The sequence below is a fragment of the Antechinus flavipes genome, chromosome 2 (genome assembly GCF_016432865.1).
Source record: "Antechinus flavipes isolate AdamAnt ecotype Samford, QLD, Australia chromosome 2, AdamAnt_v2, whole genome shotgun sequence".
NCBI lineage: Eukaryota > Metazoa > Chordata > Mammalia > Dasyuromorphia > Dasyuridae > Antechinus > Antechinus flavipes.
The window spans coordinates 676,538,902-676,554,877 of NC_067399.1; the positions used below are offsets into that span (position 1 = coordinate 676,538,902).

A 15,976-nucleotide genomic window follows, 5' to 3' on the forward strand; every position below is an offset into this window, starting at 1 on the left:
AGAATGCTGGGATTGCCCCATTTTTCTCCTATTCCCCCAAGATGACGTCCTTCAGCAGCACCATTGTGGTCTCCGGCCCACTGGGGTCTGCACAGCCCATCTACTCCAGTACTAGGGGGCTGGGCTTCCTCTTGCAAAGGAAATCTTTTTGGGAGTTTTAAAGCTTTTATCTCACGAAAGTCAGGTTTTCTTTTCAGCCAGAAACCAGGCCCTGGTTCTTCTCTCATGTTCCTCGCTCCTTGCCAGCGCTCTGGGGGCAGTGCCACGGGGTCCAACAAGGGGGCTGGCTCTGGGCTTCCCACGTGGAAAGCAATGTGCTTTCCCAGACTGCTCCCAGCCTTCAGCTCCTTCATTATGACTACACGAAACAAGACTATAAAGTGGGGGCTCCAGCCTCCTCTCACTTAAGCATCCTCTGTCCGAGGGCTGTGGGCCTGCGTCATGGACACGAGGCCCAGTGAATGCACAGGCAGCTGGCTGCTTCCCCGCCCTGTTCTATTTATTAGCACGCCTTGCATAACTTTCGACAGGATACATGCGCAAAAGCTCTATCAAGGCTATCTGGGGATTTATAAATGAGCAGACAGAGTCCTCTAGTAGCCTCCCAAATTACATTTTTCATTCTGTTCCAGCGTACTCTAAAAGACCCTGATTATCTGATAAAAACAAAGATGTTCCTATCAGGGATTTGTATGAATTCAATTAATGGCCTTTGGCCCAGTTATGCCAAATCCATTTTCGTATGGTTCACGAATCCTGAAAAGGGTAACCAGTTTGCTGCATTTGCTTATTTCAATTATAACTTGAATTAAATGCAGCAGCTGCAAGCATGACCTGCTTTTTCCTTCCAAAATGATGAGTCAGAATTAATCCCATGTATTTTCCTCTAGCACAGCACAAAACAGAGTCCAACCGGCGAACAAAGCCTCACAAAACTACTTCTGCAACAACCTGGTCCCCGGCTTATTTGCTGCCATCTCACAGTGTTCGGCGCTGGCTGGAGGAAAGCGCAAGAGCGGGCCGAGAAGGAAAACGTACCGCGGGGGGCACCCGGCTTCCTGCTCCTCGGTCTCGGGGGGCCGTGGCGGCCTGGACTTTGTCCTCAAGCCTTTTGGAGGGGGCTGAGGCAGTCCTGGCCTCGGGGCCATGGAAAACCTTCAGATGGATCCCTACAATCAAGAGACGGTACAAGCGACAGGTGGTGGTCATCCATCTCTGCAGCCCATGGGGTGGAAAAGTCTTTTACAAGTGGATTTCTTTGGAAGCGTGGAAGTCTAGCTAATGTGCCCAGGAAATGGGTCAGGCACCTGGAAAAAAGCCCCAACTCTGAGGTTCTGTTGGCTTTTTTAAAAGTCAAGTAGCAAAGATCATTTACATTATTTCCCTCAGGATTTTAGTCACGGTCCAGTTTTCAGGAGGTACAATAAGAATGGAAAGGAAGGGAGGGAGAGAAGGAGAAAGCGAGATAAGAGAAAAAAAGGAGACACAGAGAAGAGAGAAAAAGTGAGAGACAGAGAGGGAACACTTGTGTAAAGTTAGTGCAAGAGCTAGACAGGGAGGATTCCTCAGAAGCCGATGGGGGAGAGACGGGGGAGAGACGACGCAGAGAGGGGGTGATCAACAGCACCGGACACAGCTCCCGGAGGGGCCAAGGAAGGCGGCGACCAAGAGTCAGAGCTCACCGGAGAAACAAAATCCCTAAGTGTTTGTTTTAAATGAAGAAGGGTCACACTGAAAGCTCCAGCCCCACACCTAGAACACGAAGCAGCCGAGGCCCGGGACAGAAGCTGGAGCAAGTCCTGGCCACACCACTGATGAGCTGGTGACTGTGGACCAGTCACTTATCTAAACTTATCTAAACTGCTTAAAATACCACGTCCCACTGGCTCACAGATGGAGAGATGGAAGGAGGGAATTTCAAAGCCCTCTGCCCCCTTCCCAAAAGCACTGAATATCAATTAAGATATTCTAAAAGTTGATGATAAGACTGACTGCACCCACCCACTTCCCAGGTGGGTCACAGATAAAGGGCAGTTCTTGTTGTTTGTTGAGTCACAACCTCCCCCAGTTGCTGGATCGCCTCACTTGGCTGACATGCATTTCTAGCAAGTGCAAGTGCTCAGCATTTCATGACGTGGCCCCGAGGCTAATCCAAGGAATGAATTTCTTTTAAAATGAAGCAGAAGTTAGGACAAAATGAGATTCAGGAGAAAAAACTTTTCCAGTCAGAGTTTCTGATAAAAGGCCTCATTTCGAAAATAGGTAGAGAACGACTCAAATTTATAAAATACAAGTCATTCCCCAGTTGATAAATCGTTAAAGGATGTGAACAGACAACTTTCAGATGAAAACATTTAAGCCATTTCTAGTCATATTAAAAAATGCTCTCAATCCCTTTTGATCAGAGAAATGCAAATTAAGACAACTCTGAGATCCCACCTCCCACCTCTAGGATTGGCTCCGATGACAGGAAAAGATAATGATGAATGTTAAATGGGATGTGGGAAAACTGGGGCACTGATGCATGATTGGTAGAGTTGTGAACTGATCTAACCATTCTGGAGAGCAATTTGGAACAAAGCCCCAAAGAGGCTTGTATCCCCAAAGAGATCTTCAAGGAGGGAAAGGGACCCACATGTGCACAAATGTTTGTGGCAGCCCTTCTTGTAGTGGCAAGAAACTGGAAACTGAATGGATGCCCATCTATTAGAGAATGGCCGAATAAGTTGTGGTCTATGAATGTAATGGAATATTATTATCCTATAGGAAATGATGAGCAGACTGATTTCAGAAAAGCCTGAAAAGACTAATGAAGTGATGCTGAGAGAAGTGAGCAGGACCAGGAGATCACCGTACATGGTAATAACAAGATTATGTGTGAAGGACGTGGCTCTCCTCAGCAATGCAGTGATCCAAGACAATTCCCATACACTTGGGATGGAAAATGCCATCTGCGTTCAGGGAGAGAACTGTGGGGACTTGGAGGTGTTTCAAAGCAGAGGACGCCGTCTTTGTCGGTTTCTTTCTCTTGGTTTTTGCCTTTAGGTCTGACTTTTCTTGCACAACATGACAAATATGGAAATATGGTGAAAAGAACTGCACGTATTTCACCTGTATCAGATTGCTTGCTGTCTATGCAAGGGGAGGGGAGGAAAGAGGGAGGGACAAAAATATGGAACTAAAATGAATTTTGAAAATGATCTTGGTATTTGGAAAAATAAAAACTATTAATTTTTTAAAAATGAGAGCCAGGATGCACAACTGCTCTGAGACTCAACAAGGAACTTCAGGCTGATGGGCCGGGGCAGATCTGGGCAGTGAAAGGGCAGTTCGGGGCCTGCAGAGGAAGCAGCCGAGTGCATGTCCTTGTCATCCCAGCTGCAGCCTTCTCTGAGCAGAAGCCGTTCCCTGGGGCTGGGGAAGTACCTCCTTGGCTCCTGGAAGCCACACAAGGTCAAAAACTTCTGACCTGTGTCCGAGAGGCCGGCCATCACACCTTTATTTTAGTTTGAAAGAAAAGCTGGTGAGCCGGAGGGCCCTTCAGACACCCTTTGAGGCCAATCATCCTCTCTTTCCATCAAATCAGGGGTTGCTGTTGGGCAATCCTTAAGGAGGCTATGAGAGCCTGGCACAAAAACCCACCCTGCACGTGAGCCTGATGGAGAGAGCCTCATGCCCTCCAAGGTGGAGAGCTCCCAGGGTCCAGGGGGACAGGCCGCTCGGTCCCACGAGTGCAGCTGCCTGCCTTTGTTGTCCCCAGACTTTTCCTTGGGAATTCTGGTGCGCTTTAGTACCGAAGGCAGCCCTGAGATGGCGAGCTGCCCGGGAGGCCCCAAGCATTTCGGGAAGAATCCTTGCTGCCCTCTCAGGACAGCAGAGATCCTGACCTCATTACAAAACCCTCGCCCTAAGTCTGAAACGTTGGTTTCCTTTGGATGCAGTCTGACCTGGACTGTACGAAAAGGTGCACCAGGGATGGGGGGGTCCCTGATCCTCCCGCTCTCCATCAGGACCTACACTCCTTGCCCCTGAGCACTGATGTCAGGAGGTCTCCCTTGCCCCCCTGCCATGGCCCGGATTCACCCAGATTCACCACGATCAAGAAGTGATTAGAAACAAGAGCAGTGAACAACACATGGCAACAAGATGGACAGACGCGCTACCTGGTCTGCTCAGGAAATCACAGTGGCCCAGGCCGGCGATGTCGATGCGCTTCAGGAAAAGGACCAGGCTGGTCAGGTTGGCCTCCTGTAACTCCGGGACCTTCAGGGGCTTCATGTCCTTGCAGGCAAACTCTTCAGAGTACAGACGGAACAGTTTGCCTGCAAGAAATCAGAGAAAAGGCCTCTGCTGCCTTTGCCGGCCCCTGCCGCGTACGCCGTGCCCCCCTGGCTCCAAGGGCCCCTGGTACCTGAGGACGAAGCGCCCAGAATCTGCTTGCGGATGTCGGCCTGGCTCCTGCTGATGGGCTGCAAGATGAGGGAGCTGGCTCTGATCCTAGGCCTGTAGACCTGGGGAGAAACAGACTCTTGAGCCCCAGGCAAGCTGAGAGGGAGCCCGTCCTGATGGGCGCTGCCAGACCCAGAGCTGCTACCCGGCCCCCTCTCCCGGCCTCAGGTGCCAATGACAAGCCTTCCATCCACGGCCCGAAAGGCTCTGGGAGCTGGGACCCCACAGGGGGGGTCCGGCCCTTCCCAGCGTGCTGTACTTGCCCTTGGGGAAGTAAGGGACTCAGAGGGAGGAGAGGAAGCAGGCCAAGGGGCTTTTGTAGCCAAGCCAACTGCAGAAGGATGCTCCAGGGGCTGTTTTCATAAGGTTCTGAGGCAGAGGCCTGGACCCTGGGCAGTCTGTGAACCTCTTAGGCAACTCGTTAAGGCCTTCAGGGGCACCGCAGGAGGGACTTTCCTCACCAAGCAAACCTTAATGGTTCCCAGGAGTGAGTCTGGGACCTGCTACTTTAGGTGAGAACTTCTGTTTAAGCTGCTGTTCTATCTCCCCCCTTCCTCTCCACCTCCAACCTGATGTGAGCCAAGAATCTCTTCTGTCATGATTAATCCAGTCTGTTTTTAGGAGAACCCAACCCCTCGCTGCCTTGTGAGTCACACTACTTTAGGCCGGGAGATGAGGAGCCCTGCCTGGTACCCTGAAGTGATTCTGGGCCTGGCACACAGGACGGGCATCTTCAGATGGAAGAATAGGCTGCTTTTCTGGAGGGAGGAGAGACGCTATTCCCAGGGAATACCCTGCATGTCCCAGTGGGCTTGGTGGGCGCCCAGGGCTCCATCCCACCACGGCATGACAAAGGGCAGAGCCTGGGTGGCTGAGGCCTTTAGATGCTGATCATCCTCAAAGGAGCCCAACCCCCACATCTGCACAGGCAGAGCTGCTTGGGAAGTGGGAAGCGGACCTGGTCCCCCGTACGTTAGCCAAGGCAAAGGTGGCAGGCAGAGGAGCGTCAATTAGTGCGTGTTTAGTGGGCCTGTGCCCTTTCACTGTGATCCTTACTGTCTCGGGCAGCTTCTCTCTAGGCCATAGAAAGGGCTCAACTGGTGTCTGGGACCCTTCGGGTGAGACTCACCTTTCTCCTTTCTAGGCCCGCGTCAATCACGAACCGGACGGAGCCGCCTCGGAGCAGGGACTCTCCCGAGCTGGTCGTCAGCACCACTTTTCTTTGGTAAATTTGGCTTCTTTTTTCTACGTCTTCATTTGGCTTGAACAGGAGGCATTTTTCTTTTGGATACAAAGGGACAACCATCAACTCCCCGAGATCTGGGTTTAAGTTAGAGCTTTCCTGACAGACAATCTCATGGACTTTTTCAATTTCCTAGAGTCAAAAATAATGCAATCCATGAGCAAAAAAAAAAAAAAAAATTAGTTCACCTTATGAATCATTGAGTGTTTTTTAATTAAGTGAAATGATAACCCGGCAGCCTCGGACAGACAGAAGAGAACGCTCATAACTGGCGCCATTAAAGTCTATCACCTCCGAAAAAAGGCAAAGAAAATACAAGAATGGGAAACCGTTTCCGACGGCAGCCGTGGCTGAGGCCGTACTGGCTAGTTGACTAAATGACATGTTTTCTTTTCTCTGGTCCATAGAGGCCCCCACTTGGGGTCACACACAGCTTGCCCTTTGGCCTTTTTCTGAGCCAACTCTAAGCCATCTCAAGGGAAAGGAAGTCTTCCTTCTCTGATGCAGACCTCGGTGTGCTGGGCGAGGGCTGAGAACCGTGGGACAGCTCTAGGATTTCTGTCTCGCGTGCTCTCGGGGCAGGTGCTCTATCTGGGTCCCGGTGGGAAGGGCTCTGCTGGCCTAGTTAGGCAGCGAAATGCCCCCGACACAATCAAGCAGCAAAGTGCTTTTGATGACTTGTGCTACTCAATCAGACAGGATCACTTATTTCTGGAAATGTCTGAATGGCAGGTATGTTTTGTGACGCAATAAAAATGAATTTGGTGCAAATAATTAGACAGAATTAACAAGAATTTTGTTCCTAAACCATAAGGTTCTTTAAATAGAGGAAAAATGTATTCTTTAAAATCTAAGATTTTCTTTCTTTTTTAAAATTTGTTTGCAATTATTCTTCCCTCCTTAAGGAAGTGACTGAACTACCCACTCCTGGATGGATCATTTGCATAAAAAGCTGCTGCAAAAGGAGAGTCCCAATCCCTCCTCTCAATCCCTGCCTTTCTTCTCTGCTTTGCTTCCTCCTCCTCAGGCCTAACCGGGTTTAGGGTTAGAAAGAGGCTGACAGCGTCACTTAATTGGGGCCATTCGGATGTTCCTAAGCCCACTGGCGGCAGGAGAAGTGGCGGCCAGGGCACGGCCATCTCAATGAGTTTGTGGGCCACCCCCAATCTAATCCACCTCATTCATTTTCCAACAAACGGCCTATGGCCTGGAGATGAGACGTCTGGCTCAAAGCGGCAGCAGAGCTGAATCCACAGCCAGGACTCAGCCCGGAGCTCTCCGACATGTGAAATCCCTCCGTTAGCTTGAGCTCCCCTTGCTCTGCCTCCATCAATCACTCTACTTCCTCCGTCCCAGGAAAATCCTGGCTGCCCCTCGATGGTGCTCATTTCACTCATGACTCAAGGAGGGCTTGCTCGGCTTCCTCAAGCCCTGTTTTCCTCCTAAACCCAGGCCGGCCCACTTGTCCCTCTCCAGCACTTGCCTCAGAGCTCCCTAGAGCCAAGAGTACGTGGCCTGGGGGGGAAATGACTTTGCCTCAAGGGAGATCCTCCTTCCCACCCATTCAGGTGGGCATCATTTACGCTAGGAAATGGCTGCCTTCGGAGCACCGAAGACTCAGAATGCGAAGCCTCGGGGCGCCGAGTCTGGACCAGAACAATCTTTTGGAGAGAAAAGGCTCCTGGCAGGGGCCTGGGACAGACCTCTCGGCCCTGACCTCAGCCTGTTGGAACTCTCAGCCCACGGGTGGCCAGCTCTCGGTGGCACTCGGCTTCTCCCCGTCAGCCGCGACTCAGCTTCTGGGGCTCCCAGAGGGTTCCCAGGACCCCAGGGCCTCGAGGACGCTCCTGGGACATGGCTCTGCCCAGCCAATGGGACTTACTTGCTCACAGGCCAGAAAGGCTGCGATGTCGCCCTCCTCTCCGGTGTGATGGATCTCAAAGATCAGCTGAATGATGGACACCAGGTGGTCCTTGGGAGTCGCGCACAGGTGCACCACCTCCACGGGCGACTCGTTTCTCACTTCGATGTGAGGGACTGCCCCGTAGTAAGAACTGAGCTTGCCCACCAGGGGAGGGGAGGTCATAATGACAAGCTTCAGCTCGGGCCTGGCCAGCAAAACGTCCTTCAAAAGCCCGAGTAACACGTCCGTCGAGATGCTCCTTTCGTGCACGTCGTCCAGGATGATGACCCCGTAGCAGCCCAGAAAAGGAATCGACATCATTTCTCTTTGCAAGATCTCGTCTGTACAGAACCTGGGCAGAGGAAACGCGAGTGAGCACTGGTCCCTGTGATGGGAGCACTGAGGGAGCACATTACACAACCCTAGGAGCGGGCAGGTGTCCAGGCTCGTCTGCCCGCTAAACGTTGAGGCCCGGAGTCCCCTCCAGCCCCGACACGCTTCTCCCCAAGAGTTATTTAGTAAATAAAAAATAAGTAGGCAATGCCCTGGGGGATGATGCTGAGCAGGAGCAAATGTTGCATCTTACCCTTGGACTCCAAAGGGCAAGTTTACAAGCAGAGGATGAGGCTTGGCCAGAAGGCGGTTACCCTATCAGGGAGCCCAGGGGCTTGAGCCGCCCCCAGGGTGGACAGATGGACAGCTCGGCCCACTGGGGGATCTCCTTGCTCACATTCGGACCGGGGCGGGCTCCTCCGTCACCATCTCACTCTGTCTAATGATGATCATCCCACGTGGACAAAAATACAATCCTTTTATGGGGTTCTTAGCCCTCTAGCTCCAAGGATGCTTTGGTCTTATTTTAAAATTTTAAATTATTTATTTGAAAATAAAGGGAATGTTAAGAGGAAAGAAGAGGTGAGGAAGCTCCTCTTCCAGTGCAGCTTGGCCCCTCGAGCCCCTGAGAAGGGCCATGACTTAGGACTCTCTGCTCTGACTTAGAAAGAGGCCCTTCCTTCAGCTCCCCCGGACACCAGGAAGTGCAGCTTTGTACCATAAGAAGCTAAGTGTGCTGGGAAAACCACTGGCTTTGTGGTCACTCCCTCTACTCCCAGGGGTTCAGGTTCTGAATCTGGAGAGAAGGGGACTTGGCCCCGAGAAGCCAAGAAGTCCCTTCCAGCCCCAAGTCAATGAGCCTCCGATGCTCAGACCTCCGCCCCGCTCGTGCTAACGGCACGTGCCTCGAACAGCCCAAACACGGGGCATGTGGAGGCCGCCTGACATCTAGGCTAGGGCCCCCCTTCTCTCTTCCTTGAGAATGAGACCCCAAGATCAGAAGGCATGAGGAGGCCCTGGGGAACGGCCTGCTTCACTGGGGCCCTCAGACCCCATTCAGGGCCTGGCCTTTGTGCTGCTTCCCCCATCCCCCGAGCCCCTGAGGTACACAGGCCTGTTGTCCCCCCAGTCCGAGGACTCCTACACAGGCCTGGCCCCGTGGAGGCCCCACTCCTTTCAGCTGACTGGCTGAGGGCAGGATCCACAAAACCCCCACACGAGCTTCAACGAAGGCATTTATGTGAACACCAGTCCGTGAGACCTGGGTGGGGGGATCGGCCCACAAGCTTCCTGAGCAGCCTTTTCCCGGGCCCCTCAGAGGGGACAGGAGTGCAGGCACGGGCTCAGGCCTGGCTGCAGAAGCCAGATGCAGGACACTCTCTGTCCTCCCTGTGTGTGCATGAGCGCGCCTCAGCCTTCCCAATGCGGACAGGGGCCCACGCCGGTGCCACGAGCACCCCGAAAGGGGCTCTGCCTGAGCCCCAGCCCAGGGAGAAGACAGAAGGGGCCCAAACCTCAGGATGGTTTCACTGGTGCAGCAGTTTTCAAAAGGGATGACGTAGCCAACTTCGTGGCCCAGGATCACATCCATCTCGTCGGCGACTCGCAGAGCCAGCTGGACGGCGGTCTGCGTGTGCACCTGGGTGCAGACCACCCCGCCGTGCTGGTAACGAGTGGACAGGCAGTATTCGGCGCACCACTGCGGCACCTGGGTGGAGAAGAAGGAGACGGAGCCTCAGGGGCTGCCGTACTAGGGCCCCCCGGCCCGACAGCCAAGGTGGCCAGTCCCCAGCTGTGGTTGGTCCCCCTGGCTGTGACTTGCCAATCACTGAGCACACCCCCCACACCGAGCCAGTGCTTCAGCTTCAGCTTAAGTGAACTGGGACAGCGGGCTCCGGGAGGTCCTGACGGGTGGGGAGAGCAAAAACCAGGCAGAGCAGCCTGGTCTCCAGGATGGAAACAGGATGCAGAGAGCCAGGGGGTCTCACAGGGAAGACAGCTGGGGAGGGGCATCTCCTGAGGGGGCTATGAGCCAAGGCAGGCAAGGCAGGAACAATGCCCATTAATGCAGGGGGGGGCTGGGATATTCAATAAAACACTCTTAAAAACAAAAGCACCGAGCCACAGTTTGGGGACAGAAACAGGGAGCCATTGTGAGGAGGGGCTTGGGGGTGGGTACAATTTGCCTCGGGGGTGCTGGCGGGACCTCCAGGAGAAGGCCCATTCCAAGGTGCTCCAGGAACATCTCACCACTGCATATTCATAAACTTACTACTGGAGAAAAGGAATTAACTGGCTATTCAATCTGATGCTCAGGCTAAAGGGATTCAAACCATTTCTTCTCTGTGCTGGGTTCCCAAGATTTTTCTGTGTCGACAACTTTTATTTTTGAGCATAAAAGACTTATTGTTCACTAGGAATCTTCCCAGAGGTAGATGTCTATCTTTTGAAAAAAAATGGAAGATCCATGCTCTAAGCTATTATATTTACATTGAAATCTCCGAATCCGAATTAAAATAACAAATTATCCCTGAAATAAAATGCAAATCGCTGCATGTTCTCAGCCAAACTCTATCCCTGCTCCTCCTTCCTCCCCAGGAAAGGTAAATAAACCCTGGCAACTCATTACTACAACACAGAAGCTTAAGCAGCCAGGATCTTGGAGGGTTAGAAAAGAAAGGCAAACACTCGAGCCTTCATCCGTCCCCTTTGCCGCTAACCAACATCTCCCAGAGGCCTCACAACCTGAACCACTCAGCTCAGCCCCAAACCCACCGTGACTCTGTCCATTCACCAGACCATCGTGTGTTTTATTTTTAAAATGCTTGGTTCCTTTTAATAGCCCGGCTTTTTCCAATTAAAACCACCCCCCCTTCCCTCTTCCCTTAAATCCAAGCCCAGAGCGATGGACGCGGGCCATTCGGCCGGGACGTGGGATTTGGAGGTGCCGTTCCCAGGAGAGAAGGAGTTTTTAAATAGATTTTTAAAAACCATTCAGAGAAAAGCTTTTTAGAGTTAGAGTAACTACAAATATTGGTGTCTCCAAGCCAGGAAGACGCAAAGCATTCGCCTTCTCCTACCCAGAATCCCAGGGTCTGGGGGAATCGGAGTCACCATGGACAGCTGCTGCAGTGGGAGAAACCCCACCACCCAAGGCACTTCCCCCACCCCCGCCACGTGATGAGCTGTGTGGGAGTCCAAGCACTGGCGGACAAAGCAGTGGGAAGTGTGGGGCTTGGGCCTGGCTCTGCCCACCTGGGCCCTGGTCAGCTCAGGGGATCCCTATCTTCTTGTGCCCTGGAACCCCGACAAGCCATGGAGGAGAAGCCTAGGAATCTTCTGGAGAGTGATCCCGAGAGGCCTTCCCAAGGCATGAGGGCCAACAATCTATTCCAGTCTAGGTGGCCCTTTTCCCCTCCAGGTCAACGGATTCTCAGGAATCCACAAGGGGTCAGGCAGGGGAGGTCTCTTGTTATGCCACAGTCCCTTTTTAATGTCCTGACCCAGTTTTCCGATTGTGCCATTTAGTTACTCTGCCTCAGGTTATGACCTTTCCCTCTTAATGTTGATGAGATAAAGGTTTTATATCTTTAGGCTATAGTCATTCCTTCTTAATGTTTAACAGGATAAAGGTCTATCCATTTTAGCCATTATTAGAATATCAGGAGCCTCTCCAGTACTTCCCTCCATTGTGTCATCCCAGATGCCTCCCCCCCATTAGGTTACCCTCACCCATCCAGGTGCCTCCCCATTATGTCATTGTTCTTGTTACCCTATATTCTTTGAGATGATAATCTCGTCCAGCTGTGGGACCAAGATCCATTTGGTCCCAGTAAATCGCTTCTATTAAATAAACTATTAAATTGGTCCCTAATCTCAGTCTTGCTCAGTTTCTCCGGCATTACACTGAGGTCCTTCTAATACCACATTTCTAACTGGGATCCTTTCAGGGGCAGGTGAGAAGGTCTTTGAGCCTGAGAAATTCGGAGACCAGGCAGAAGAGTCAGAGAAGCCCAGCGGGTGCTCAGAGGAGGCCCTCGGGAGCGCCCTGGGCAGGGTCCCAAATGATGGACTAAGGAACTTCTATTTTCCTTCTGAACCACCGTCAGTGCTTACTCTGCTAAGCCCCTTGGAGACAAATAAGGACAGCCCTGTCCGCAAGGAGTTTCCAAGGGAGTGAGCAGCCTCAGTTCCCCCTCAGCCCCCAATCAGGGGGAAGCATGAAGGGCTTCTAGGTCCCAGGCTGAGGTAATCGGCAGCAAGAGATTCTGAGTGGAAACAAAGGGGAGTCCCTGCAGGGATCGAGCATGGAATGACCTGGTCAGGAAGTCGCCTTAGAAAGGATGAGCCGAGGGCAGGCAGACCCCGGGGTTTGTCCCAATGCTGGGCAGTCACTGGCTCTGAGCCCGGCTCCTGGGCACAGACTCCACGTTTCTGGGACAGTGAGGGGCGCTGTTCCCAAGGACCCTGGAAACAATCCTGCCAGGGCCAGGCCTTGTAGCCCTCTGCCCGAACAAGGGCTTCCCCCAAATGCCCGGTAGCTGAACTCCTGGCCGGGGCTGCCTTCTCGTGTGCCCAGAGATTCACGGTCGGCCTGGGTTTTTGACTTCCATCAGAACACCTTCCCATGAGCTTTTGGGGATGCCCTCCTGACAACAGGCAGACCAGTGGGCAGAGTTCTGTAAACTATCTGGCAGGAGCCCCTTTTGGGGGCAATAAGAGATTCTGAGCCAAATGCCTGTTCCAGTTTGGCAAACAGAAATGGGGCTCAAAGAACACAAATGACTGTTGTAAAGACAGGGTCTCAATCCTCTGAAATGCTTCCCAACACGCCATCTGATCTAGAAGCTCCCACCTGCTAGAGCCCTGTCAAGCTCCTCACTTCCATTTCAAAAGCCGTCTTCTCCAGTGTTCCTACTGGCTCAAGGTACAGGTGAGCCCTGTACTTTATCCTGGAGCCCACCTCTCTGCTGAGCTCCCTGGGGCTTCTGAGGCCCCTTACGGTCTTGCCAGGTGCCATGCTCTCTCCAGGGCTTCATGCACACACGGTCTCTCACCTGAGCACTCGTCCTCAGCCCTGGCCTGACCCTTGGGGCCCTCCCCAATCCCGACAATTCAATGATGGACTCAAAGCGGACGATTCCATGTCCAACAACCATATCCAGCTCTGGCCGCTTCTGCACTCTGCCCGTGAGCTTGGCTGGCATCTCCAACACAGCCTCCCCAACCACCTCCACGCCCTTGCTGCCTGTGGGCGCCCATCTCTGCCCCCAGCATCGCTCAGGGCTCATGGCCTCAAATCATTCTCATCCGTCTCATGTCTAGATGGCTGACTCCCAGATCCAGGATCAGCTCTGGTCTCTCTCCTACCCACTGTTAGCCTGCTGGGCGTTTCCAACTGGAGACCCCACGTGTCTTTCAGACCAACACATCCAGAATCTAATCAAGAATAGTGATTTTCTCCAATCTCATCCCTCTGCTCACCTTCCTTCTTTATTTGAGTCACCCCTCTATGCCCCCAGATTCCCACTACCAGGCAGCCTCAACCCTCACTCTCCCTCCCCCCAAGCTTCCCTGACACCATCTCTCGTCTCCCTTGCCTGCTCTTCACTCAGGTGGTCCCTGTCCTCCTCATCCCTTCGCCGGACTCCTGCAACAGCTTCCCAGTTGTCCCCTTGCCCCAAAGAGAAGCATCACGTATGTGGTCTGGAAAGAGGAGCAGATGTGGCGTGAGGAAGACCTGAGCCAAGACGTGGCGAGGAAGGAGGAGAGCCAAACTCTCCCCTCTGCTGTGAAGATTTAGAAAACGCATCCGACCGAGTCCTGAGCGCTCAGGCCTTGCCAGGAAGCGGGTCGGGGAGCTCTGGGTCAAAGATTCAGGGCAGATTACAGAGGGAACAACAGAAAGAAATCCTGCGATAAAGAGCTATTTTGGTCCAGGGGAGGTTTAAGACGCAAACCCAGAAGAAGAAAATGACTCAAAAGATCTCTAAGCAAAGCCTCAAAGAAAAATAGCATGGGTACAAATCCTGGAAGAGATAAAGCAAGAGCTTAACATTAAAAAAAAAAAAACAAACTACAAATAATTTGGAAAACAACTGAGAGAAGTAGAATAAATCAGAAAAGAATTAAGGTCTATGAAAGAAAGATTCAGAAAGAACATTAACAACTTGAAAAAGGAGATACAAAATCTTATCTAAGAAAAAAAAAAACCCTAAAAAGTAAAACAGGCCAAATAGAAGCTAACAACATTAGGAAACAAACTATTTTCAATAAAAAACAAAACAAAATTTAAAAAATAGAAGAAATTATAAGAACTCTTGTACCAAAAAGAATTGATCTGGAAAACAGATTGAGAAGAGAATTTTTAAGAATCACTGGCCTAGGGGGCAGAGCTAAAAAAGACAGAGAGTGGACAGGACATTGCCTGAGCTCTCCCAGCTTCTGTCAGAATCAACAGCAGATCAAACCTCTGAATGGACTTTGGAGCAACAGAACCCACAAACATTCCAAGTATAACAATTTTACAGCATGTGATATCTCGAAAAGACTTCAGGAAAACTTTGTGTCAATTGGACAGGGGGGAAACACCTCCCAATGCGGCAAAGGAAGGTCCGTGGGGAATTTAGTGGGAAGCTCGAAGTCAAAATACAGCAGCGTTGGCTACTGGTTATCAGCAGACCAGCTGTAAGACCTCCAACACAATTACAAAAGGCAAATAATGAGTCCCAGAACCGACCTGACAGATGGGACTTGGCCAGGTCCACTGAGCAGTGGAGAAGTTGGTAGCACTGGCTCCAAGGCAGCAGGAGCCACTGTCACCCACAGAAGAAGCTGAGGATAATCCCCACTGGGCCCTCAGAGCAGAGTTCAACCTTTAAAAATAAGTAAAAAATCTAAGAGAGTTCTGACCACAGAAAGCAACTATGGAGACAAAAAAAGACAAGAAAACAGCCCAGAAGAGAATACCAAAGGCAAAATGGCTCGAAGTGAAGCCTCCAAGGGGGGCTATCAACTGGTCTCAAGCTTGAAAGACTCTCTTGGAAGAGTTCAAAAAGGATCTTAAAAGAGAGAGAGAGAAGAAAAATGGAGAAAAGAAACAAGAACTTTGCAGGGAACTTTTTTTCTCTCTCTGGATGCAGATGGCATTTTCCATTCCAAGTCTATTGGAATTTAGACATCATAGCTCAAGAAATCACAAAAAGAAATCACCCACATCTCTGAGGGCAAAATGGAAACAGAAAGAATAAACCAGTCACCTAAAAACCCCATTGTGAAAATTCCTAGGAATGTTATAGTCAAAATCCAGAGCTTCCAAACTAAGGAAAAAACAGTGAAAATGGCCAGAAAGAAATCTACATACTGAAGTCAAATCACCTAAGATTTAGCACATACTACTATAAATGAGCAGAGAACTTAGAACACTATCTCAGAAAGGGGGAGAAAAATATGCACATAATGTACTATACTAAACACTTAAAAAAAAAACCTTTTTAATATAAAACATTATTTATTTATCCCCACAGCAATCCTGAGAGGTGTTATTTTCCCTATTTTGCAGAAACTGAGGCACAGAGGCTAGACGACATCTGAACTCAGCTCTTTCTGATTTTGGCCCCATCACTCTATCCACTATACTACAAAGAATAAAGGCTGTTTATGGCCAAGATAATCTTACCCAGCAAAACTAAGTATAATCCTACAGGAGGAAAATGGATCTTTAATGAAATGGAAGTCTTCTAGGCAAACTGGGTAGAAACAGAAATATAATACAGGAGGAAAATGTTAAAAAGAAGTAAGCAATCATTGGGGACTTAACAAGGATATGGTGAAATAATACATAAATTACCGAAGAAGGCTTATCATTATCAAGGATCACTTCAGGGAGACTGATTAGATAGAGGGCCTGAAAGTGTTCTATTTTACTTAAGATCTTAAAAGAAGAATGGGACGGAATTAAAAGAGGAATAGGAAAGATGAGGAAAAGTATAATACTTAAAACAAGTACACAAGTAAAAGTTTACACAAAGAAGGAGGGAAGGGTGTGA

The 15,976-nt window shown here is 50.7% G+C and overlaps 1 protein-coding gene across 2 annotated transcripts in view; it reads right to left on the minus strand.

Annotated features, from left to right (window-relative positions):
• DHX32 (DEAH-box helicase 32 (putative)) overlaps positions 1-15,976 on the minus strand; it is a 61,088-nt gene that overhangs the window by 12,431 nt on the left and 32,681 nt on the right. For both annotated transcript variants that reach the window (XR_007951283.1, XM_051982688.1), the window contains exons 4-8: positions 9,443-9,636; positions 7,575-7,947; positions 5,579-5,824; positions 4,412-4,511; positions 4,164-4,322 (exon numbers count right to left, since the gene is read on the minus strand). Coding sequence is in view for 1 of the 2 variants with exons in the window: in XM_051982688.1 (XP_051838648.1) it covers positions 4,164-4,322; positions 4,412-4,511; positions 5,579-5,824; positions 7,575-7,947; positions 9,443-9,636 (1,072 nt within the window). In the remaining variant the exon portion in view is untranslated. The remainder of the gene's footprint in view (positions 1-4,163; positions 4,323-4,411; positions 4,512-5,578; positions 5,825-7,574; positions 7,948-9,442; positions 9,637-15,976) is intronic.